General features: G+C 41.8%; 1 protein-coding gene across 14 annotated transcripts in view; it reads right to left on the reverse strand.

The window, feature by feature from the left end:
• SPATS2L (spermatogenesis associated serine rich 2 like) overlaps positions 1-27,165 on the reverse strand; it is a 1,108,221-nt gene that overhangs the window by 145,536 nt on the left and 935,520 nt on the right. For 3 of the 14 annotated variants that reach the window (XM_050750715.1, XM_050750706.1, XM_050750701.1), the window contains exons 1-2: positions 24,839-24,954; positions 1,965-2,014 (exon numbers count right to left, since the gene is read on the reverse strand). Coding sequence is in view for 1 of the 14 variants with exons in the window: in XM_050750704.1 (XP_050606661.1) it covers positions 1,965-2,014; positions 22,331-22,333 (53 nt within the window). In the remaining 13 variants the exon portion in view is untranslated. The other 11 variants (XM_050750709.1, XM_050750702.1, XM_050750710.1 and 8 more) reach the window with 8 other exon arrangements.

Below are 27,165 nucleotides of genomic sequence, written 5' to 3' on the forward strand. Positions count from 1 at the left end.
AATTCTGGTCTAAATCCAGCTTTGGCACTTGCATCCAAAATAAACATGACCAGATAATTATCACAGTTCACAATTAAAATGGATTTATATGACTTATGTGTCCACATGGGACAGGCCTCTTCCTAATTGAATTCGGACACCTCTTCAGTTATTGTGGGCTTCATTTACCATCTTCCTAGTCTTTCATAACTGCTGGCAATAGGATTATGCTGAGGGAGAAATCATTTTCAATCAGTGATGTCTGCAGTACAAGCATGAAAAGATAAAAGTAAAGCCTTTGAGCTGTAATTAGAAAATTCCTAAAGTGTGCTCATGTGGCATATGGTTTAGACTACTACCAACTGGCAGGACCAGTTACAGGATGTCTAATGTCACTGTTCTGGGATAAGCAGCCAGTACAAGTAGTGTTCCAACACATGATTAGAGTAATCTTTTGCAGGGTAAAACATTCCTGCTTTCCACCTCTAATATGATTAGTGACAGGCAGCTGGAGGCATCTCATTCTCCTGACAAAAATATGATCAGAATTGTTTTCAATTGGTACATCTTTCCATCAAGCTGTTGCCTTCCAGCAGAATAATCAGAGTTTCTGATTATTTGGTATACATTTCAAGAAAACAGGAATTGATTGTGCCCTTGCTTGTCTGATGGGTAGAAGGCTGCCAGGATTTACATAGTAACTCTTCAGCTGCCTAACCAAAGGAAAACTAAGCAGTGTGTGCGCCTGTGCATGCAGACATGTGTATGGAGACAGAGAGACAGAAAATCAACCAGTTGTTTCTATATTAATTCTCTTTGAACAACTGAAAGTGCTTTCATTGTGATTCAAATATGAGGAAGCAAAATATTCAATTCTATTCATGGAAAACAACCAACTCCCACTAATACTTATGGCTCTTTTCAAAAAGTTACAATCATCTTACCACTAAAGTTTTCCATTTATGGAAAAAGAATCAAGTTTATATTAAACATTAATGGAATATCCAGGAGGCAATAAGACCTCATTAATTTGGACTATTTCAATTTGGAATTTATGATCATTTAACAGGGTCTGGACCAAGGATGATTTTCCCACAAGGAATATATGGCTTGTTAAGTAAATTAATTTAAATAAGACCACTGGAAGGAAAAATTTTAAAAATGATAATAATAAAAACACTTTCAGGGAAAATATGGACCTAAAACAACATGCTTTCTGTTCAGCAAATACTTTTGATATCCCTATTCAAATACCAATACTGATTAACAATAACAGTTACCGTTTTATTGAATATCAATTTTGTGTAAGTTTGCCTTGCATACATGAGCTTGAAAACATCTTGACAATTCTGCAAGATAGGTATAATTATCCTCATCTTAGAGAAGAGGAAACTGAGGCTCAGAAAAGTAAGTGACATGCAAAGAATGCACGATTATTAGGCAGCAGAGGCAGGACACAGAGCCAGGCTGTCTGTCTCATGAGTCTGCGTCCTGCTCCCACTCAATGCAGACTGAGCACTGTCAATTCCAAGTCACACTTCTGCAATCACAGGAGCTCATTCCTCAACAAGAAGGACAACAAGAGCAAAAGTGGTTATCACTGTGAGGAGGGAAAGCCACGCAGTCTGGCTCCAGAGCCCACCACTCTCTAAATCACAAGAATGTCTTTAAAAGCCCTATTTTTTTGTGGTCCTTCAAAGTATTTCATATGCATGAAACTACTCTAAAGATCCACAGATGTGGCAAGGCAGGTGGGGAAGGGGGATGTGGGTGGGGTCTGACTTACATCCACCAGACCCCACTGCCCTATCAGGAGTAACTTCAGTCAACACACTCTAAAAGAGAACTCTGGTGTTGAGCCCTGAGAGGCAGCAGAGGCTGCCAAAGGCTGTGACAAGGCTCCCAGGAATCAGCTGCAGGTGTAGGGACAGCTGGCCATGGCAGCAGTAGGAGGTCACAGAGAGGGAAGGGCCATCTCTACTCACCTGGGAATCCACAGCAATGTTCCTGAAAGCAGCCTGGGTTCTGAAGTGCTCTAGGAAAAATGGAAATTTGAGAAGTCAGGCAGGTCTCAAATTAGTAGCCCCACCACCCATTTCCCATCATACTCAAAACCCAAGCACAGGATCTGAAGTCAAGCAGACAGGGAATTCCTACTCACCCATGACTTAATAGCTATGTGACTCTGGGTAGGTGGAGTAACCTCTCTGTGCCTCAGTTTATTCAACTGTAAGATGGGGATAATAATAGTACCTTCCTCACAAAGTTGTGGACTGGATGACATATAACATATGCAATGCATTTAGCAGACTGCCTAGCATATAATAGTGACATTTCAGTAACACCAACAATAGCTAACATTTATTGCCTGCTTAGGAAGTGTCTAGCATTGTTCTAGGGCTTCACACAGGCTAACTCTTCAATACTCTGAGGTAGGCCCTGGTATCACTGGCACTTTACAGGTGTCAGAAAATGAGGCTCCAGAGAGGTCAAATCACCTGTCTCATGAAAATGTAACTGGAAATCAAGTTCCAGAGCCTGGACTATTCACCAAAATATTTTGTCCAATTTAATGTTAGCTATTGTTCTTCTTGTTATAATCCTCTCCTCTCCCAAAGATATCCTATAAAGTACACACAATCCCAAAGAACTCACCAGTCAACCAGTGACCACTCAGGCGGAAAGATGGGTGCTAAGGTCGTAAGTCAACCGATCACTCACTCACGCGGTCACCCATCACTTCACGTGTTTCTTAAGAATGCCTATGTCTCTAACACTCTGCTGAGCACGGTGTGGGGATTCAAATGCTCTGCTAACTGGTCCTACCAGACGCAGAAGATTGACCTCCACAAAATGACTGGAGAACAACTGCGAGGGAGGCACTGGAAAGAAGGGGATGGGGCCTCAGGACACGGGATGCTGTTCCTGGCTCTGGCACCAACTCTCTGGGTGACCTTCTCCAAGCCAGCTGACCTCTCTGGGCTTCATCTTTAAATGAGAGGATTGACCTAAAGGCTTTAAGCCCTGAGATTCTACTTTACAACTTTGACTTTCTTTTGGACTTTTTCTCCCTACCAGTCCAGTTTTGAAAAAATATAACCCTTTATTTAGCCAACAAACATTGACTGAACACAGTGTTAGGCACCATGAATAGTGCCAAAGATATAACACAGGACACAGCCTACACTTTGTAATGACCTCCATAAGCATGGAGAATTCTCATCCTTTGAAATCTTAGCAACCAGAAGACAAGGGAAGAATGCAGCCCTGAGGACAACTGCACACATTTGGTCTGTCCCAATCTGCACCAGTCTAACATCCAGGATGCGCGTGTTCCAAGTGCCCAGCAGTCTGGGAAGGGGTGGGGTGTCACGCTAAGCAAATGGGGAGGGTAAGAATGTCTGTGAAAAATAAGGCAGAAACAAGACAACCAATGCGATACTTGGGTAGAAGTTAGATTTGTTTTCTAAAAGTTAGTGTTGCATGCAATAAACCAAGGTGACAAGAACTCAGCTGGTACTTAATTAATTGACTTTCTTGACTTCAATAAAGTATACCAATGGCTATTTTGATAGCAATCGTGTGTGTGTGCGTGCCTGCTTCTATGGGAAACATTTACTTCTACACAAATGCAACTGACTTTATATAAAGATCAGTTCATCTCACCTAGATACATTTGCTTTCACAAAAACTCCTCGGAGGGTAATAATTTAGTAAGTGTAATACTTCCATTAAAAAAGGAATTGATTTTAAAATACACTTTTCACACTTTTGACAAAAACAATTTTCTAATTTTCTTTATGCCCCACAAAAGGCAAACATTGTTGTGTTGACAAAGTAATAAATAACATGAGTTGTCAAATGAGATATTAAACATTTATGGATTAAATTTTTAATAAAGACTTTTAGACATTCCCCAAAATATCCATCAATCTTTGACATGGAAGGAAGCAGCATTTTGGTAAATTCCATCCCCCGCTACAATCGAAGTCAGCACAAGATATTTACGACTCAAGAGAGGGCAATGATAACTTTTCTTTTGAGACGGAGTCTCGCTCTGTCACCCAGGCTGGAGTGCAATAGTGCGATCTTGGTGCACTGCAACCTCCGCCTCCTGGGTTCAAGTGATTTTCCTGCCTCAGCCTCTTAGGTAGCTGGAATTACAGGAGCACATCACCACACCCAGCTAATTTTTGTATTTTTAGTAGAGATGGGATTTCACCATGTTGGCCAGCCTGGTCTCAAACTCCTGACCTCAAGTAATCTGCCCGCCTCAGCCTCCCAAAGTGGTGGGATTACAGGTGTGAGTCACCACACCTGGCTCAATGATGGCATTTTTAATAGGATGGTTAAATATTTGCAGCATACGATTTCAGAAGGCACAGGATGGCCAAACAGGGCCAGGCATGGTGGCTCACACCTGCAATCCTAGCACGCTGAGAGGCCGAGGCAGGTGGATCACCTGAGGTCAGGAGTTCATGACCAGCCTGGCCAACATGGCGAAACCCCATCTCTACTCAAAAAAAAAAAAAAAAAAAACAATAATTAGCCAGGCATGGTGGCACATGCCTGTAATACCAGCTACTTGGGAGGCTGAGGCAGGAGAATCGCTTGAACTGGGGAGGCAGAGGCTGCAGGTTGCAGTGAGCCGAGATTGTACCATTGCACTCCAGCCTGGGCGACAGAGCAAGACTCCATCTCTGGAAAAAAAAAAAAAAAAAAAGGAATGGTCAAACATATCATGCATTATTTTGATAGGTTTTCAAGTAGCAGATATACTGTCTTTACTATGTTTCTACCAAAGTAACCTGTGCATGGGAGTCTAGAGAAAAGCTGGTTCCTAAACTGGCTCTGAAAGGGATTCCAAAATCATTTTATGCAATGGCAACATTGTCGGAATACATGCATAAACCTCAAAGGGGACAACTTTGAGGAACAATGCTCATTTGGATAAATAGCTTTCTTAAGCCTAGAAAGAAAAAAGACTGAAATTTCAGTAGTGATAATCCCTAGGGTGAAGGATTACAGGCAATTTTTCTTCTTTTTAATAATTTTCTCTGCTTTCTAAACTTTCTATAGTGAGTATGTACTACTCTAACAATTTGAATTTTTTTTTTCAATCTCAGAATATATTATGGAAAACAGCCTTTAAAAAGTGAAAAGGAGTTAGGCATGGTGGCAAGCCCTTGTAGCTCCAGCTACCTGGGAGGCTGAGGCAAGAGGATAGCTTTAGTCCAGAGCTCAAGGCTATTATGCGCTATGATTGCATCTGTGAAGAGCCCAAGACCCCATCTCTAAAAAACGTGAAAAGGCTCTGGAATCAGACAAACTTGGGTTCAAACCTCAGACTATACCCTTTCTACCTCAGTACCCTTTGATAAGTTACTTAGCAGCTGAAGTCTCACGTTTATCTGGAAAATATAAACAATAGCATGTGCCTCGAGCATCATTTTGCCTGTGAGAGGTGAATTATTTTAAGTGCTTAGCACAGAGTACAAGCCCAATAAATGGTAAGTACTCACCTAGACAACGAACACACGGAAGATAGGTGAGGCTTTTCTGATAACACATAGTAAATAAATATGTTGGTGTTTATAAACTGATGTATCAGACTATTTGTTAATAGAAATATTGAGTTTGTAATAGGTGACTTCCAGAAATCATCAAATAGTTAAAACTTCAGAGAAAGAGTAAATAGAAATGCGATTCTACTCCACTCTCCTTCCCATTATTTGATTATTAGATTCCTACAGGCCGGCCAGGGGCAGTGGCTCACGCCTGAAATCCCAGCACTTTGGGAGGCTAAGGCAGGCAGATCACTTGAGGCCAGGAGTTCAAGACCAGCCTGGCCAACATAGTGAAGCTCCATCTCTACTAAAAATACAAAAATTAGCCGGGCGTGGTGGTGTGCACCTATAGTCCCAACTACTTGGGAGGCTGAGGCAGGAGAATTACTTGAACACAGGAGGCAGAGGTTGCGGTGAGCCAAGATGGCACCACTGCACTCCAGCCTGGGTAACAGAGTGAGACTCTGTCTAAAAAAATAAACAAATAAAAAGATTCCTACATCCAAGACTCTTGGGTTCAGCTGTACCTGCCACTTTGCTCACATGTACGTGCTCAGAAATCCTTTGAATAGGACAGAATTTGGGAGAAGGATTAAAGCAGCTCTATTTGAGGATACAGAAAGAAACCACAGCTATCACAATAAAAAATATTTTCCATGTTGTCATTCCTTATGATTAAGAAAGCAAAATAAATTATGGAATTGCTTAAATGAGGGATAAGGTACAAGATTACAGATTATCTGGCTTTTCTTTCTTTTTTATGGTAGCTATGTTGATGTTTTCATCCTTTTCCTTTGAAGGTAGTTCAATCAGTTAGGTTTATGATAAAATATATAGCAACAAAATATGGCTGTTGGGGAGATGTTGCCCTTGGATATATGTTGCTGTACCTTGACTACAGCAAGAAATATTGATTTAACTGGCTTTAATATCAAGTCAGGTATTTGTTGACACATGGAAATGAAAAATATCAAAACCATGAAAAGCTTAATATATAGGTCAAATCCCATTTCAGCTCACTCCAAGGGACTCTCTAAAGTCTTCTGCTGTATTGGAATTGTGTTCTACTGATACTTGCCTAAGTTGCTAGATAACAGAGATTTTCATTATAATGGAATTTGCCACACAAATGGATATTAGTATAGATTTTTATGTAGTACAATTTATTGTATAGAAAGTACAACAGAAAAAAATTAATTGCGTCTTCAGCTCTCCCTTCTCTCAACTCTGGAGACACATCTTGCTTCTTACCTAAGGCATGCACATTCTTTCCTTTCAAGACCTGATTCCCCTTTGTTCCTCTCACAGTGCCTGGTACAGAGGAGACACTCAGGAAATAGCTGATGAACTCAATGAAAGCTTTGGTACCAAAGCAAAGAAGGGAAATTAAGAAGTGTTTCCTGTGTCGAAGGAGAAATAAAATTTAGAAATTGATTCCAAATAAGAATAGCAAGCAGGTTGACCCTCACCACCTGGCATGCTCAGAGAATCCTGGGACCAGTGGGCCTTGGGTGGGCTCCCTACTGCTAAGCAGTCATAGAGGCTTGTCTAAAATGTCCAGCACTTAGCTCATATACTTCCATCCCTCAGGAACTCCACAGAGACATTTCAATCATTAATTGCCTGAAACACCTTCAAGGTCCTACAGTACAGTACAAGCAAGGGTGGTCGATGAGCAAATCCTGTTGTCCTAAGGGACTAAGATAAAGGGCGATTCACCATGACTGTCTGGGAGGCCATAAAAGCCAGGTAGGTCAGAACACAGCAGACTAGGAAAAGGGAGTCAGAGCAGCCCCAGGGTTGGGATTTACTCTCTTGCAGTCAGACCCAGAAGCAGTTTCTGGCCCTTCACTTCATCACCAGCACTGGGAGGAAAAACCAAGAGAGACCTCCAAAAAGCTTTGCACGGACACCACCCAGTGTCAAAGTTCCCAAATTTCCCTTCCCTTTCCTTCTCCCCTCCAGCACTGGGATTACTTTAATAATAAAAGAGTTGCCTATAATTTTCTGTAATGTAATCTTCTGAAATATTTTTTCTACCTTATATTCTTTTTCTTTGAGCCTTTCTTATTGAAGGGTAAACTATGCATTGAATACCAGTTTTGTTTCTATTTTAGAACAACACAATAGATCTAAATGCCTATTACTAAAAAGGTCTTCACTGTGATCAAAGGAACCACCTATTGAAGTCAAAAGGCCCCCCTCTCTAATTAGAGGAAAATGACTTGGGTGTGAGCATCCAAACTCTGAGAGACTCTAAGCTAGGCACCAGGGGTTTCCAGGGCAGAAAAAGGGTCTGTCCCATTATTACTGGATAAAGTCTAAGCAAAGAGTTAGAAGGGTCTAGTGAGGTTAGCCCCAGGAGTCATATATTTCTACATATATCTTACAAATATTTCCATGCTTCATTTGAAAATATTTTAAATAGTAAATTGGCTCATGTTTGAGGGGGACAACCTGTAGCCATTAATTAATAACTTAGAAACAAATCATAAGCAAACTTGTGGGTGAACCAATGGTTTGCTCAATACATCTGACCCTCCAAATGAGCTCTGACTATGTAGTAGTCATTATCTCCATTTGAGAGCCGAGGACACTCAGGGATAGGAAAGTTGTTTGCCCAGGGGTAGACAGCTACCACACAATGGAGCCATGCTGTAAATCCAACCTGCAGATCCCATAGCTAATTCTCTGTTCACAGTTCTAACTATTCACTAGTTGCATAGTGAGCTCAAATTTAACTTGCTAGTACCAACATGCCAAGTTGGTGGTCATGTTCTGTCGAGATTGGAAGGCTTTTTGGCCTTGGGGCCATGAGTAACACTGTTTCTCTCTTGCAGAAACTAAAACGACTGAAGGAAAATCAGAATAATCCTAAGACAAAAATGAGCAAGCTCAAAGGCAGTAAAAATTCAAGATCTCAAAAATCAAAGATAGCTTTCTTGACTAGGCAACAGTTGGTTATAAACTCTGCAACAAAGTACCTCTCAGATATGAAATATTACTCCTAGAGCTGGGTTTTTTCCCCCCATTTTTACTAAGAATTGAAACCCACAAAATGACAAACCAGGATTACCCTATTAAAAGACAACTTCAATTGCTCCTTTGTTCTAAGAAACTGTGTGTTAGGTACTGACTGGCAATACCTGTACCTTGATCTTCACATTAATTATGCATTTTTCCTACAAAATTGGCTGCCACAGTACACACTGTAAGTCAGATTTGAGAGCTGCCAAGAGAAATGTTCTGAATGGCTGACTTTTTAAAGACAACTTGTCAGTTCACCAAATAATTCTTTGGGGGCTTATCCTAGTATACTTCATCTCTCATATATCTATACTTATACCTATAGCAATTATTACAGCTCTTTCCTGATGTATCAGCTTACAGCTAAGGCTAAAGAGGTATTTTTTCCATTCAACCCCTAATATACAAGTAATGAAACGTACAATTCCTTTGACAGCATCAATTTACTTTGGCGTTGTTACTGCTTAATTCCTAAACTGACTTACGTGAAATACCCAGATTCCTAGGGAGATAAGTGATTCTGGCTTAGTCCGTACAACTAAAACAAAGAAGAGTTTTATATTATCAGCTCAATAAATATTTTCTTCCTTGAGGTTTCCTTTCATCAAATAATCATATCAATGCTTCATTTCCTTTAGTTAACACCTTATTTTAATGAGGCTTGATTCCAACACATATAAGAATACACACATGCAAGAGGTACTATACTGAGTAAGTCAAGCATTCCAGCCAAGTATCCTATCTTTCATGTGGCACCAAGTGACATTTTGTAGAAGGCACAATGCTAACTATTCATTCTGCAAGCCTCAAAAAGATAGGCATGAACTACATGCCAGAATGGAAAAAGTGTAAGCTTTGAAATCCGACGCTGGCTTCAAACACCATCTCTACCATCCCTATCTCTCTGTGACCTTGAGCGAACGACTTATCTTCCCTCAGAGCTCTGTCATCTGAAAAATGGGCGTAACAGACTTACCTTAAAGGGGTTGTGAAAGTTAAAAGAGAATTTTGTTGTAAAGAACATAGCATATAACCTGGAACATTAATAGACACTAAAGAATTGTCAGTTTTTTTCTGCCTCTTCATAAAATGTGATTAGTAATTCATTTTGAATTTGTTGTCTATTCACAAAACATAATGTAAAGGATATTAGCTGTGGTGTTCTTTGTGATCACAGTGAATTAAGAATTGTTTATCCATAGAATAACATTAAAGTATATTCATATACTGAAATTTATGCAATCATTCTAAATACTTTTCAAATAATATTTTATGACAAGGAAATTTTTACTCCAGAATTTAAGTGAAGAAAGCAGAAAAGAAAACCTGCATAATAAAAATAGTTCACATTTGCTGAGCATATGCTATGGGCCAAGAACCCTACTATGTACTTTATTTGTATTATCTTATTCATTTTTACAATAAACTTACTAGGTATATAGTATTATCCCCATTTTATAGAAGTAGAAATTAAGGTTTAGAGAGTTTAAGGAATTCATAGTCACTATATAAGTTGTATAGCCAGGGTTGAAATCTCCAAGTGCCTGATTCCAAAGCTCTTTACTGACTATGTCATGCTGATTTTTCAGTACAAACCTCCTGGGTCCACCAAGAGCTAGTTTAAAACACACAAATATACATATGCACATACACTCAAAACCTCACACAAATGCACATCTGAAAGGGAAACACCAAATGCTAACAGTGAGAATCTCTCAGAGGTGAAATTTTAGTTGACTTGTAATTAATTTTTTATCCATTTCAGTAGTTTCCACATCCAAAGAGTACGTATTATTTTTAACATCAGATTTTTTTTTCAAAAGAAGGTGCATGAAAGCACTTTGAAAAATATAAAGTATGACACAAACACTAGTATTTTTATGAAGCAATCATTTATTCCTTGATATATTATAGATTTGTGTTTCTTAAGAATACTATTCTTTTAAATTGCTTTTTTTCCATCTAGTCCAAGGCAGACAACATGTTTTTTAAAAAACTATTTTGTACATGAGTACAATAAAATACAGCACAGAAAGCACCATATGTGTTACTTGACAGATATTTGACATTAATATGAGAGTCAAAGAATTTGTGTGGGAGGAAAAATAAACCGCTTTTCAAATAACAGAATTTTCAGCTTAGTGAAAACACATCCATTAGTGACACAATGCCATCAGAGCTCTCTCTGTCATGGTCACGTCAGTGATACTGTCATGGAGCCATCTACACAGGCTGGCATGCTGTTTGGACATGCCTCAGCCTGATGACTCTCTGTCCCAGGAGGTGAGAATATCATGATGTGTTGGAGTGACACCTATGGAGTAATTTCCTATCACCCCACCAATTCTTTTTAAGAGTAATGATTCTGTAAAGAGAATAGAATGATGTATTACATAGCAATTCCTTTGAACCAAACAAGTTCATATGAGTTGAAATGATAGGTGAAGTTTGATTTTATTTTACAAAATTATTTTCTCTTAGATACATTAAAAATAAGGTGATTTACATGCTTTTCCCAGAAATTTTTCAAAAGAAAAATTAATGCAATCTAAAAATTACTCTCATGAATCTTATTCTTTATCATAGGGGTTCTACTGAGTGGCAATAAGTGGACCAATAATGATTTCATTACTAAGGCATTTGACTAAGACTTTCCCTGACTCTATGCTCTTGGACAAGAAAGTAAACATAAGTGAAAGACTGTCAAGCTAGTTAAAAAAAAAAAAAAATTCACATACTGATGTTAATAATTCTCTTGCAGAATGTCACAGGGCTCTGCCTTTGGCCTATCTTGGTCAAATTTCAACGACAAAGTAACATTTCCAAGTGTGCAATTGACAAATATGTAAAAGTCTAACATCACTAATATATTGAATTTAAAAATTTTAGAATTCAAAGCCGTCTTGATAAAGAGGAAAAATAATTTGACAAAAAGAGACAAAATGTAGGATAAATGTATGTAAAGTCCTCTAAGTAGGCACACATGATTCACTGCTCAAGTAAAGAACAAAGGAGACCTGGCTTTGTAGTAGTTGTTAAGAAAAAAAGCTTGGAAGGTTTCTTTAGCTTCGTATATGAACAATGTGCTGCTCCCAATTTACAAGTGAGGCCCACACAGTATTTGACTAGATTAATAAAAGAAGGGTGCCCTGATCAAGGGAGTGAATAGCAGCCTAGTGTTTTCTACCATTCAGAGTACTCAGTCAGGAGTAGGCTGTTGCATTCAAGATGCCTCTTGTTTTTTTGTTTTGTTTTGTTTTGTTTTGTTTTGAGATGGGGTCTTGCTCTGTTGTCTAAGCCAGAGTGCTGGAGTGCAGTGGTGCAATCTTGGCTCACCGCAAGCTCCACCTTCGGGGTTCAAGTGATTTTCCTGCCTCAGCCTCCTGAGTAGCTGGGACTACAGCCATGCGCCACCACGCTCAGCTAATTTTTGTATTTTTAGTAGAGATGGGGTTTTGCCATATTGGCCAGGCTGGTCTCAAACTCCTGACTTCAAGTGATAGCCCCACCTCGGCCTTCAAAGTGTTGGGATTACAGGTGTGAGCCACAACATCTGGCCAGATGCCTCATTTTTAAGATGGCATTGACAGAGTGGTGGGTGCCCAGAGGAATGTTAACAGGATGAGAACTATCAGTTAAGAGAACTAGAACTGCATAGCCCTGAAAGGAGAAGACTTCGAGGAGGAGATACAATAGCTATGGTCAAATATTTGAAGAGCGACCACAGAGAAGGTGCATATTTCTTCTGTGGCATCCAAAGGGCGGATGGAAGACCAATAGGGAAGCTGCAGGGAGGCAGGCTTCAGTGCACCACTGGGAAGAGGTTTTACAAATATCTGTGTCCACCTGTGCTTGATGAAGTATTGGTCCAATCACAAATAACATGAAGTCCACATCGAAAGGGACTTAAGGTCCAGGAGCATTGCAGACTACTGTCATAAGCATTACTTGGCATCATAAAATGTTGACCAAACTCCTCATTCCTGGCTGGTTCAAATGGCAACTGGGATAATGTGGAAAGAATTCCTGCATTTGGTGGGATGTTAGACCACATTATCCATTTTCTGTTTCCAATGCCTGCTTTCTACACATCTAATTTCTTATCAGTGAGTTTCATGAAGATACTCCTAGTACATACCTGTAAGTAATATCTAAATATGCCTCACCTTAATAAATGAGGGGGAAAAATGTAAATTTAAGTGCAATCTAGGAGAGTCCAGAAGGTGAAATTCTACAAAAGTTTGGAAATTATAAATTAGCGTTGCCATGGAAACCTTAGTTGGTATCATCCACTGCAACCGAAACAGTTCTTGTTCAGGGAGTACCAGAACAATGAATGAGTTTATATATTCAGTGTCACAAACCAGCATTAAATAACATCTTTAGTGCCATTATTTCTAATTTTTGAGGAAGTAGATTTACATAGTCTCCTTGAGTGTTCATGATTTTGATATGGCACTAAAATCGAGGGTATGGAATTACAGTGGAGTGATCAATTGCATCAAGAGCTGAGCGAGTCACGGGAGGCTCAGTGCATGTACTGAATCCACCATTCAGATTCCACAGATTTCTCGTTATTTAACGAGAAAGGAAAAAGACCTGCCAGATCAGGACATTTGCAGTCACAGTGACTGGCATAACATCTTCCCCTTTTCCCTTAAAAGATTATAGGACAGACCACATTCCTACAATAAACACTTGTCGATCAGGGCAGTATTTGAGATCAGACTATCTGCTGTTTACAGCACTTCAACAAATGGGTTTTCTCGGCTATGTACTGGTAATCACTACAATACATGAAAGTCAGCCCACACTGAGAACAATATTGCCTCCAATCAAAATCATTCTTACCTTAGTATACTAAAGCTTTTTCCCTCTTGTAAGCAACAAAGCTGCAACAAAAGAACTTCCCAAACACCCACAGCTAAGAACGGCTCCAACAAAATAAGTGTGAAAAATCTGTCCCTGGTGTCCAATTCATATATAAATCTTCTTTTTCAGGATATTTTAGTGGCTTTCTTTATTTGTAATCTATCAGCAAAGAATAGAAACAAAAATTTATTTTGATGGCAGTGCACCTGACTATTCAGAGATTCAAAAACCTGCTTTGTTAATTGTTATGCTATCCTGGCAGAGGATGTAAACATGCCTTTTTTCCAAGGCTTCATGCTATACCTATAACCTCAGATGAACATTTTCACAAATGCAAACCACAGGGAGGATGGGACTTAAGCAAAATGTGAAGGTAACTTCCTTCTGGTCCTTTTTCACCCTTGGCTGGGTAAAATCTGGGCCCCTTGCCCCAGATTTCATATCCTCTTCCTGATCAGTCTCAGGGAAAGGTCTATAAAATTATTCAACGTAAGGAGGGTGAATTGAGATACATTGAGATATGAGGGTAAGTTTGACTTACCACCTCCATAGCATTTGCATTTTAGGCCCTGGTGCCAGGCACTTTATATTTTATCTTATTTAGTCATAACAAAATATAACAAAATTGTAGGCATTACTTCACTTCATACATAAGAAAACTGGGGTTCAGAAAGATTAAATAACTTGCTCAAGTTCATATAGCCAGTAATTGCATGACTCAAAATCAGGTCTTTCAAGTGCCAAAGCCTGTCCTCTTTTTCTTCTAAATCATACTGGTCTTAGGAAACTAGAGTTTTTATAATGTAGGCTTTCACATATTGGAGAGCAAAAAAGAGAAACTTGGTATTTGAAGTGCCCTTTTCAGCAGTATGGATTCTGAAATCACAACATAAAGGCAGCCACCTTTCTCATACACACATAAGACCACTAGAGACAAAGACATGAATGTATCATAATTTAAGAAAATCAGTCCTATATCTGTCTTCCCTTCTCCTTCCAAGTTGTACAAATGGGACTCAGAGACCAACGGGACAGCAAACTAGCAAGCAATGTTTGCTGTCAGGGGTCTGGAACCAGGGAAAAGCCAAGCTCTAGGCAAGTTATTCAATTCTAAGTATCTATTAGGTTTCCTGACCCCTGCTGGTAGTTCTCAGTACTAAAGAGGCCTAGAAGGGAGTAGCAGTGGTCCAGCCCTAGGGACACTACTGTCCCAAGAAGGCTTGGAGAAATGTAACAGGACCCTTACCTAAGACAACTTGGGGTCCCTCCACAAGAACACAAATCCAGGACTTGGGAATGTAGGAGACAAGGTGGAACCCAGTACAAAAGTGAAAACTCATTTACCCAAGAACAAGAGTGAGTTATGGCTACCTGGCTAAACTACCTGGACAAGGCAAACTGCAAGGTCGATCTGCTAAGTCGCTAAGGTTCAGATGAAAGGAAGCTGTATTCCCTCTGGAAAGGGCCTAAACTGGTCCTAGATCCTGCAAATGAGGGAGAAATAACCACATCAAGGTAGTCACCACTCAGGCCATTTTCTATAATATAGGACTTTCAAACTTTTGTTTTTAGCACAAGAACCTTTGCCCCTAACAAAATCTTATACAAAATGCCTACTCATAAAGCAAATAAAACCAGCTGCCCAGGTTGAAACCAACAGAGGAAGCTCTCAGAATTTAAGAGTCCAACAGACTATAGCAGGCAAACCACCACAAGAGAAGACACTGAGTCACACTGCCTATCAGAGTTCACTGGAATCTAATCCTACTGGACTGTCCTCTTGACAGTCACAGTTTCTTCCCATCAAATCTTCCAGGAGGGTTTCCCCTTCCTGATCCAACCTGATAAGATCTGGTTTCCTACCAAAGATTGGCTTTTGCAACATGAACATATAAAGCTCTGCATATTTTTTTTTTCTGAGATAGAGTCTCTCACTGTCGCCCAGACTGCAGTGCAGTGGCGTGATCTCGGCCCACTGCAAGCTCCGTCTCCTGGGTTCACGCCATTCTCTTGCCTCAGCCTCCCGAGTAGCTGGGACTACAGGCACCCACCAACATGCCTGGCTCATTTTTTTTTTTTTTTTTTGTATTTTTAGAAGAGATGGGGTTTCACTGTGTTAGCCAGAAGCTCTGCATATCTCTTAAGGCAACACGTGCTATCTTCCAGGTCTTTCTGACAGCCCATATGCCCTTCCCTCAAAGCTCTTCAAACCAACTCATCCACAGATTACTGCCCTCAGTGTCTTAAGGCATAACAGATTTCTGTACAGCCCTTATCAGCTTGGGGCACATCATTTTGTTTGACGCACAATGACTGTATAGTGTGCATATTTTTCAGACTCCAGATTCACTGATTCATTAACTTGTTCAGGATCCTACAGCCAGAGAGTAGGGAAGTTGGGACTTAGCCCACTAGGAAGAATCAATGGCAGGATGGGGAATCTCAGAGACCTGGCTCTCAAGGTTTTGGCTGGTTTCTCACAAGTAGGAGGCTTCCAGGGAATGTGACTCCACTTTCCCTTCCCTTGTTCCTCCTGTCTACCTCAAATCCTTCTTCTACCACACCACGAGAATTCCTGCCTCCCACTCCTGATGATGGCTGGGTGGGCCTGCTGAGACAGATGTGCTTTAATAGTGCTTTCCACACTATACCCATTGTACATATAACTCCTGGCTGTAGTGTTCAGAATCTGTCTCTCCAATTCTGAATCTTATCCAAACATTTCATACCTCTGGATAGAAAAAAATGAGCAACTGCTACTTCTCTATGCCAATAGGACTGACTTAATCATTCAAAAAGCTCATGGGCTTGGCTCGTACAGGATGCATCTCCTGGGAATGAGATGTTCCCTAACAATGCTGTCCAATAGAACTATAATGTGAGCACACAGGTGGTTTAATTTTCTAGTAATCACATTTTATTTTATTATTTTTTCTTTATGTCACATGTTAACATCCAATAAGTAATCACATTTTAAAAAATAAAAAATATGTGAAATTAATTTTAGTAATATATTTTGTTTAACCCACTATATCAAAACTATTGCTGTTTCAACATGTAGTCAATATTACAATTTGTTAAAGGAGAAATTTTACATTTTTTATATTGTCTCAAATCATGGTGTATTTCACACTTACACACATCTCAACTTGGACTAGCTGTATTTCCAGCGCCCAACAGCCACATGTAGCTAGTGGCTACAGTACTGAACAGCAGGTCTATCATCTCTCCTCTGTTCCCATCCCTCCTATCATTTCTTTCCTTTAGTAGAGATGCTATGGGCAGGGGCAGACAGTAGGGACCAGGATCATTAGAGGAGACTGACACACACCTGAAAGGAAGGCCCAGATCACAAAGAAGCTTTCGTGCCATACCAGGGAGCTTAGATTTTAACCTGAAGATGCAGAAACTCTTCTGAAGGATTTTAAGCAGTGGAGTGTCGTAATCAGATTTGCCTTTCAGAAAGGCAGCAGTGTGAGGAACAAACTGGAGACAGGCCAGGCAGAAGCCAGAGAGACCAGTTGTGAGGCTGCTGCAATAATCCTCAAGAGAAGGGATGAGGGCCTGAACCACGGCAGTAATGAAGGTTATGATACATGGAGAAAAGGGCAGATTCAAGAGAGTCTGAAAAGACAGTCTTATATAAAATGTAGGGGTTGAAGAAGGCAAAGAAGTTGTCCTAGGTTTTAAACTTGGTGAAGCAGGTTTCATTCATTGAGATAGAAAACACAGAAGGAGTATGCTGGATTGAAGTTGGGGAAGTGATGTTTTGAACTTGTTGAGTTAAAGATACTTGGAACACATGTCAGATAAGATTTCAAGGCTGGAGATGCAGATTTCCAATGGAATCAATAGCATATAGGTGGCAGTAGAAGAAAACAGAAGATGTGCTGCCATGGGGCAAATGTGGAGAGTGAGCAGAGGGCTGAGGGCTCAACTGTAGGGGATGCTACTGTTTGAGAGGAAGGGAGGACAGTAAAGAGAAGTCCAAATACACAGCAGCTGGACAAGAAAGAAAATTAGGAGAAACGGATAACTCAGAAAACAGGTGGGCAACATTTTAAGAATGTTGTGACTATCAACATTTTAGATAATGGTGGTCCATTATCTAGACAGAGGTGGTCATTAGGAGAGGACAGGAGTGTAGGGGGTTGAAGATGAAAGGAAGGTGGCGAGGTGCAGGATGTGTACGAGGACCTGAACTTGAAGGAGCTGCCTGCTAAGACCAGGAATAAGGAAACATACCCAAACCTAAAAAGAAGCGACCAAAGGCATTCATCATTTCTGTTTTTATAAAGAACAAGACTTACGTACGTTTGTAGGCTAAAAGAAAAGGATAATTGAGACCCTGAAGAAAAGATAATGAAGCAAGATCCCCGAGGAAGCAAGAGAGATTAGTCTCAGACTGGAATAAGGGAGAGGAAGAAAAGGAGTGGGAATAGAGCCTGCCATTTATAAGGTACACAGATCACCACTGCAAAACCATTTTTCCTTAATTAGAAACATAAATGTAATATAGTTATCCGTGAAGGCTTTCTCTTTCTTTAATGGTACTACTTATCATGTATAAAATCAAATAAATGCTGAGCATGGGAAGAAGTCACTAGAGCTCCAGACCTGTGGTCTTGGTAGATTACACAGCCTTTCACACACCTTCAAACTACTCCTAAACATCACCTCAGGTGATACTCATCACCTGCAGAGCCACAGGGGTTGTTGACAGCTAGTATCTCTCTGACTTGTTGGTTTCTGTGCAGACTGATAGGTAAATATTTTCAGTGTCACCATGTGTTACCTCACAGGGTGGTATCACAAAAAGCAGGGCCTGGGTTTCAGACACCAGATTCATCTGCCACTTATCAACTCTGCAGACTCAATCAAGTTATGTAACTTCCCTGAGCTTCAGTTTCCCTTTCCAATAAGGATATATAATCCTTACCTTCCAAGATTCCTTTGAGGTTTAAATAATATGATAAGATGATCAATAAGTGATAACTATGATGATGATGACTGTATTCACTTTGTTCTGAATCTCTAGGAACTGGGTGCTGATATTGAATTAGTACTTTGCAATAGCTAGCATCTTGATCCCTAAGGTGAATTAAAGAATCAATCCTAGTGTTAGGAAGGAACCTTGAAAATCCATAAGGCCACCTAATGTTTGCATCCTTTCTTCATCTCAGTGCATATGCAGTTTCTGCCCGCAAACTGCCTGGGCTTTATACCTGATCTACAAATTACTAGCTACTCAACCTTTCTAGGCTTCAGTTTTGCTCTTCAGTAAAACTGGAGTAATAGGAGCATGTACTTCATAGCACTGTTTTGAGAATAAAGGAGAGAATGCATATAATCAAATAAGATATTGCCTGGTATAGGCTATGCTTATACATGTTTAGTGATGGGGGCCTATCACCTCCTGAAATGGCACAATCTATAATGGTGCAACTTCCCATATATTGACCCAAAATCTGTATTCCTCAAACATTCCCACTGGCCCTAGCTTTACAGACCATGGGAGTAGTTCCACAAAATCAGAATGGGGGTTCTACCTAACACTGTGTTTACACCTTTACTCAGCTCGGCTAGGTGCACTGCACAGTGTCCCACAGATGGCTGGCTGCTTGGGAACACAATCCAGGGTGGACCTCTCATTATTTACATTACTGTGAAAGTGTCAACCTTCAGTGGCATTTCCATAATGCAGGAGGCCTTTTTGAGCATTCTAAGTGAGCTGGATGCTATCCAGGAACACACTGGTTATATTGCTTCCAAGATTTATTTTTCGCTTTGTGTCATAGTCAGTTCAGCACTTGGCACCACACGTAATTACTGCAGGTATCTATATATCCTTTAGGTTCCATTATTGAACACTGCAGCCCACCAATGCTCAGAAGACTCCTAGCTGTGTTCAAGTCAGAAGCAGGAGTACTATAAGAGCGCTGATGTAAAGCCAACAAATTGGCCCTGGAATTCACTCACATCACCCTTCCCTCACCCTTATATTCCCAGTAACACTGAAATCTTATCCAGATCTTTTCAGTAATCACCTCAAACAACTGTCATTCTAAGAAGACCCCCTCCACTCTCCAACAGAAGAAGATTTTTTTCCCTTCTGTGCTCTGTTAGACCTTTGTTTCTGGGATACGTCTGTTATTTTTCCTTCTAGGCTATATACTCCTTCCCAGCAGAAACAGTGACTTGTACAAAATTCTTACTAAAGAATTAAATTTGGTCCTGAATACAATGGGATGTGGTAGACTCTTCCCTACATCACCTTTCACCCTCAGATGGGTGCCCAGATGTATTTTTTTTTAATCTACAAGGATGCTTTTAAATGAAAAACTTGAGCAGCCTGCAATAAATACAGTCTGAAATTTTAGAGCCAATTAGCTGAACTTTTATATAACTGATAACTTTAGCCTAATTGTTTGACGTATAAAATACTGGCATAAAGCCTGAATGCTTTTTTTTGCTTAGTACTGGGGCCCATCACTCCACCTTAAAATAACTACAGGCTTCTTAATTCCAACTCACAACTGCCAGACTCCATCATTATCCCAACTCTGGGAAATGCCGAGTCCTCAGAATTCTCACAGCTGATGAATGGAGAAGCTGATTAGAACCACTGAAGAAAAATGGGGAAAAAAACCCTTGACAGACGCCTCCTTCAAATGCCTGTCCCTTTTATCCAATGTCAACATGAATTTCTAAGTTAACAAATATTTACTGAGGTCATGACTATGTGTCAGGCTGTGAGTTAGGCTCTGAGGACCCAATGGTGAACAGTACAGAGTCAATATCAAAGCCCATCATTTTAAAAAAATCACTCTTACATTTATTCATTTTATGGGTGTATTTATCAAGTGCTTCCTATGGCCAGGGCCTGTAGACAGAATAAAAGGCATATCAATGCCCTGAAGGAACTTGCTATCTAGTTGAGAAAGCAAGAATGAAGCATGAAACAGCGTAAAAAAGGATCCGATGGTCTAGAGGAACTATGCAAACAAAAGGGCAGAAAGAACCAATGAGAGTAACATGACCAGGGCAGGCTGACTTGAAGAATGTGGTTAGGTCAGAGTAAAAAAGAAAAGAGACATTCTAAAAGGCAGGGCATGAACAAAAAAAGGACACATGAAAATGAGCATGTCATCTTAGAAGGGCAGTGAGATCCAACTAGTAGAAACAGAAGGTTCATGTTGGAAAGAAGTAGAAAATAATTTGGTAAGTTAATTTGGGGCAACACTGTGAGGTACACTGAAACCAAGTTGAGAGGATGAGCAATGGGGGAGGTCATGGAAAGTATTTGCACTATGGTGCAATACTGAACAATGCTAAAGTATTGTTCCCATGAAACAATCCTTGGAGAAGAGTTCGGAGGGAAGAGTTTTAGGAAGGTTGATATGGTGGAAGTGCGTAGAATGCGGAAAACTCAATTACAGAGAGACCAAGGTGTAGACTATAATCATCCTAGAAACAGTGATGGCTGACGGCCTCCTATCCGATCCGGGAGAGTGAAGAATGAAAAGCTCATGGGCTTGGCTTGTACAGCATGCATCTCCTGGGAATGAGATGTCCCCTAACAATGCTGTCCAGGGGTGGCTCAGAGAAACCATCAAAAAGGAAGAGTTAACAGGACCTGACACACAGTTTCACAGAGGCAGTAAGAGAGAGAAGTCAGCAATGGTTCCTACATCTCCAGTCTGGGTGATGAAGAGAATGCTAAACAGATCAAGAAGGGAAAGTCTTTTCATCATAAAAGGAACAAGTTTAGAGAGAATACAAAAAGTTTGTTATCAAGCGTGTAGTCTTTAGCTTGACAGCAGGACATCCACCATAAAAAGTCTATTAATTAAGCAAGCAGATAAATAGGAATGGAGTTTGGATCAGTACTAGAGACAAAGATTTGTATGCTGTAAGGAAGGATAACATCACATTTAAAAATTTTGTATTAGAAAATAAAAACACTAGCTATTAAACAAAAATAATAAAAAATTATATAAGTCGTAGAGAGAAATATATCTTCATAAAACTATTTTTCTCAGCTATGCTACTTAGGGGATCCTACCCATTACCACAACACTGAAGGAATAAGCTTCTGCAGAAATTCAACATATGGCCTATTTACATAACAAGCATCACAACTCCAAATTAGCCATTTTGATGTGTCAAAGAAATAACACCTTCATAGCAAGACTACTTCAAAAAAGGGAAGAAAAAAGAAAGGTTTGTTTTTCTTCTATAATTATGTTTACTGGGTTTTTAACTGTTTGTAACATGAAAATCTTATTTTAATTGTGTGATTACACTTTAAGGCAAAACAGTGATGAAATGGATTAGCTGAATGTTGCACAACCATTCAGAGATCAATAAACAGACCCGATCACTTAAATCTGTCCATATGAGACATCTACTCTCATGTCCTGTCATGCTTGTAAAATCTACTCTTCTGTGCACAGAAATTATAACAAACATATGATTAATTATCACAGTCAAATGACAGTAAAAGTGCTACAGAAGATGGCTAGGAAAGAAGTACTATGAAGCAGTGACGAAGCAGCACCTGTCAAGTGCACATAAAACACACTCCACTCTTGTCATACAGTGGGACAGGTGGTAGCAGCTTAGATCTTATGAAGAGCAACCTCAACTTTTTCCATCCTATCCAAACTGTAACCAGAAGTTCTTGTCCTGGCTCACCTCACAAAACGCTGATTAAAACGGTATAAAGTAATAGAATGAAGACCACCTATGCTCTTTCAACACACAACCATTCACAAATATTCACTGTGAATGATAGCACAATTCAGCAGACTGAGAAGCTGACAAAAATTAGGACCCAAAGTGAGATATTTCTAAACCTTAACTTCTGATGTAAAAGAAGTTACCATTTAACGGGTCCATAAAATGCTTCAGATTGGCATGCAATCAAAGACTGCAACGGTGTGGCCTAAGTATTTTCTTTCCCTGATCCTTACTGGTGTGGCAGAGCAGCTTCACAAGCCCACAGATACCTCTCTCCACAACGGCCTCGTGAAAATCAGTGCATGCGGAGAAACTATTTACTTAAGACTTTCATTAGGGGGCTCCCTAAAACAAAATGAATACAAAAGGAGTCTTGATCATTTTGCCTGTCTAAATGAGCACATTAAACTAAGTTGATTCTTAGAAAATCATTTAATATTTTCAGGGATTCAAGAAAGAAAATTGCCAATTAATACAGTCTTTTCCCAGATGTTCAGTTTTTACTAACGTCTTTAGCTATTCTCTGCATTCAAGTGATTGTATTTTTATGCAAACTATCTTTTGGGGCTAGTCTCTAGTTTGTGTGTCTGTGTGTGTGTATTTAAAGCCACACAGATACAGAATTTGACATGTTTTCTGCCACACAGATACAGAATTTGACACGTTTTCTGTTCTGCTGCTCCATACAATAGGTTTTAACACAGCTTGAGCTTATTCCAAAACTCTAATTAGAAACGGCAGTATTTGCCTTGTCCAAATAGAAAACCATTCCCAAAGTTGATTTTTCCCCAGTTAAAATTCAACAAAGTATATCATACACAGATATTTTTAAACACGACAGTTACTAGATAAAACTGCCCTAACAACACATTGCTTTCTGGTTAAGCAACACAATTTCATAAGGCCTATCAAATACTTTATCCAGACGGCTACTCTATTTTCAGGGTATCTTTCAAAATAATTGGTTATATTACTTGAAGTATTTTTTCTTTATTCAGAATGAAGAGATTTCTGACTTCCTGTCCTTTTCCCTGCCATATTACATACATCTGCTTAAACTCTGGAAAACAGTACCAAAGTGGTGATGAATCCTTCCTTTAAGACAAACTAAAACGATGTTAAAAACGTTACACGACCTTACTCTTTCAAGTACTGATACAAAACCACTTTCTCTAAACAGGTTCTAAAATTTCAGAGTTGTTTGTCTTAAAGTCTGTCGGCTTGTGAGGGAGCTGGTACATATTTTAATATTCAAATTAAAAAAATAAGCAAAGAGACTGTGTTTGAAGTTCAAGGGTTTTCACTAGTTCTCAAGCTACAAACCCTGTAATACAGTCAAAAGAAAACCTACAGAAAGAATCTTTCACGCAAGTGTCAGGTCTCCAAAACCCTGACATCTGCTAAAACCAGGATTGAGGGGGGATGAGAAGCTCGTGAAGTTCACAAACACACCAACCCCGCGGGAACGCGAAACCTCCACTCGCAAAGACGCGACGCTTCCGCCGCATCCCCGCGCAGGTGAAGACTCGGCCCTTCATCCCCGCGTGTGCGGCAGCGTGATATTCCGAGTGCGCCGGAGTCCAGCGGGAACGCCTCCCACGACACCCCCATCTCCCGCTCCGGTCGGCTGCCCGCGGACTCCGGGGTCCCCCCGCCCAGATGCGGCGGCGCGACCGCTTCATCCCGCGGCCAGGGAGCTCGGCGTCTGCTCTCGCCACCCCCGCCCGCCCCCGCGCAGCGCGGACGCCGACGCATCCAGCTCCCGCTGGGTGCCAGGGGCGCGGGGTTCCCTGGGGCCGCGGCCCCCGCACCCGGCTGGGATCCGAGGGCTGGGTGGTCCCAGCTGACGTGGGCTTTGCGGCTCCGGGCCAGAGAGCGTCTTGGGGGGCGGTGGGTCTCCCTCCGGCTTGGGAGGGGACGGGGGCGCCCGAGCGGGAGGAGGGCAGGCGAGGGACCGCGGCCGCGGGCGATTCAGATCCGGGGCGGGCGGGTCCACGTCGGAGCGCGGCGGCCACACGCTCGCCCGGGGAGCGCCACTGTGCGTCCCAGCCGGCGCCTCCTCCCGCTCGCCCGCGCCGGCCGGAGAAAGGAAGGACGGCGACCTTCGCGTCCGGTCCGCGCCACCAGCCCGCGTCGGCGCCGAGCGCGGGCCACACCCAGCGCCCCGGGAGGCGGCGGAGGCTGGGCGGCCCGGGCTGCAGAACGCTCGGCCCGGCCGAGTCTCCGTCCCGGCCGCGCAGGCCCCGCCGCGTCCGCCCGCGCCGTGCATCACCAGCCGGCCCGGCGTGGAGGGGGTCCCGGGCGACGGCGGCCGGGGGTCCCAGGCTTACCTCTGTGCCGAGCGCCGGCCGCTCCGTCCCGGGCCGGGGCCGGGGCCCCGGGGCGCGGTCGCCAGGGGAGGCGCCGCGGCGGTGGCGGCCCCTGCGGCTCGGAGGGCGGGCCGAGCGGGAGCCGCTGCCTGGGCCGCGCGCCGTCCGGAGCTCGCCTCGCGCTGCCGGCGCTCGCAGCGGAGGGCGCAGCCAGCTCGGCCCCCGGACTGGATTCCTTCACTGACACAACTCCGGCTCGGCCGCCCCACGCAGGGACACTCCCGCCCCTTGCAGGCTGCCCCCGCCCGGCGGCCCGCCCGCCCTCCCCTCGGTGTCACTCACCAGGCGCACACACCCTAGCCGGCGCCCCTCGCTCCCGCTCGCACACACAGCGCTGCTCACGCCTCTCTCGGGTTTTGTATCCGCTCACACGCACGTTCTGACACAGATCCCGTCCCTCCACACGCCCTCCCTAGCTCCTTTCCCACCCCACTTTCTAGAAGAATCCCCGTACAGCTTCCGCACTTTGCTTGCGTGCTCCAGAACGACCTCCTCGCCTTTCCCCAAATCTCCACTTCACCGAAACTCCCCGTTATTGAAAGATTTTGTGACAATCCGCACGTGTTGCAGGAGAATCATCTCCTACCCGAGAACATGAACTTTGCTCCCCCAGCACTGTCTGCAAATACGAGATGTTTCACCATTTAGAAGGTAGTAATGCTTTCTGGAGAGGATCCAAGCTCAAAATGTAAACAAAGATAGCCCATTCGAAAATGACCTGAAAAATCAGGCACGGAAAAAGTGCTGGGGCTCGGGTCGGCCCTTGGAAACCCGGCCAACCCGGGGTGTTCCGCTTCCTCCTCTGCGCTGCGGGTCTGCACACTGGGCTCCAAACGTGTGTGTAATAACCAAGTTACACATGGGCACCGTGGGCTTCAGCCTTGGGTTTCTGCCTGGGAGTACAGTAGTCGGGAGAGTAAAAGCAGTTTCTCAATCATTATTCATGATGGAAGCACTTTAGATAACACTCGTTTTCCAGAGGCAGTAGAGTGAAATGCAGGCAGCTCTCCAATTCAGTTTGTTTGTTTGTTTAGAAGGGTGACTTCTTAGCTTCCTTTTTTTTTTTTTTTTTTTTTTTTTTTTTTTTTTTTTTTTTTGGCAATACCAATAAATGTTTCTGAGCGGCTCCTTGGCTGTCAAGCTCCTTACAAATATCAGACCAGAGTCGATTATGCCTCTCGAGCTCCACACTCTAATGGGCCTCTGAGTGCACTGCAGAATTGTACATTATCCGATGTTCAGGAATTCATAATTTGAAATAAAATACAAACACCTTTCGGATAAAGTTCAAATCTGCTAACATAATGTGGCCCTGTTGACAACGCACTGCTGAAATAAAGAGAGGAGCTAAAAGGAAAGGAACTTTTCTTGTGTGACTTGGAGTGGTGGTTCTTGCTACCTTATTGTCACCTTCGATTGGTGTGTGGATTATATAATTTATTTAACAAACATTAGCAAGTGCTTTATAAGTACTAGCTCATTTAATCCTTCAAAGAACCCCATCGGGTTATTTTTGTCCTGTTTTACAGATAAAGAAACTGAGGGCTGGGCCCAGTGGCTCACACCTGTAATCCCAGCACTTTCGAAGGCCGAGCTGGGCGAATCTCTTGAGCCATGGAGTTCAAGACCAGCCTGGGACCATAGTGAAACCCCATCTCTACCAAAACAAACAAACAAATAATAATAATTGGCCGGGCATGGTGGTGCACGCCTGTAGTCCCAGCTACTCAGGAGGCTGAGGTTGCACTGAGCCAGGATCACACCCCTGCGCTGTGGTGTGGGCAACAGAGCCAGAGCCTTTAAAGAAAAGAAAGAAAGAAACTGAGGCACAGACAGGTGAAATAAGTTGCCTAAGTTTTTAGCTAGTAAGTGGTAAAGGAAGAATTTGAACCTAGACTGTTGAACCCCGCCTGTGCTACAGAGAGGAAAGCTTGCTTCTGGAAGCCATACCACACATAAAGAACAAACATCCTATTGCTTATTAAATTTAGGTGTAATAAGTAACTTGTAACCATTTGACTTGAAATTTGATGCACTTCTTAGGTCCTCTGGCTAAATAATTTATTTATGTTTTTGAGAGGTTTCCTCCATAATTAGAATTCCAAAATTAATAATAAATGACACTTTTCCTAGGAAGGGCTTTGGAAATAACATTGAACTCAAGTCTTCATTCTTTTCTTACACCACTTCATAATCTTCCCATGACTCCAAATCTAACTTGCTTAGTGAAGTCTGACAGAAGAAAATGCTTTCAAGAACTGAATATGACCAGAGGGAAGAAAGGGTTTTAAGAAGACCATATACGGCCTTGATAATCGAAGGCTGCTTCTTACTAAGTACTGTAGGTAGGAGCTATAAGAATAAATGCTGTATGTGTTGAGAGCAAAGATGTTAAAGCAGTGAATCAATGAAAAAACAAACAGAGACTAGGCGGCTAGGAGTAACCACTGTACCACAGACTAGGCTAAAAGTAATTCTCTACTGGGAGTGGAGGCCTAGCCCATGAAAAGACAAGTATAGAATAACTTCGAAGAAAACAATTATATCTTTCAAGAGTTAGCTAAGGGGCCCAGCCAAAAAAAAAAAAAAAAAAGAGTTTTAAGAGTTTT

The sequence above is a fragment of the Macaca thibetana genome, chromosome 12 (genome assembly GCF_024542745.1).
Source record: "Macaca thibetana thibetana isolate TM-01 chromosome 12, ASM2454274v1, whole genome shotgun sequence".
In the NCBI taxonomy this organism is placed as follows: domain Eukaryota; kingdom Metazoa; phylum Chordata; class Mammalia; order Primates; family Cercopithecidae; genus Macaca; species Macaca thibetana.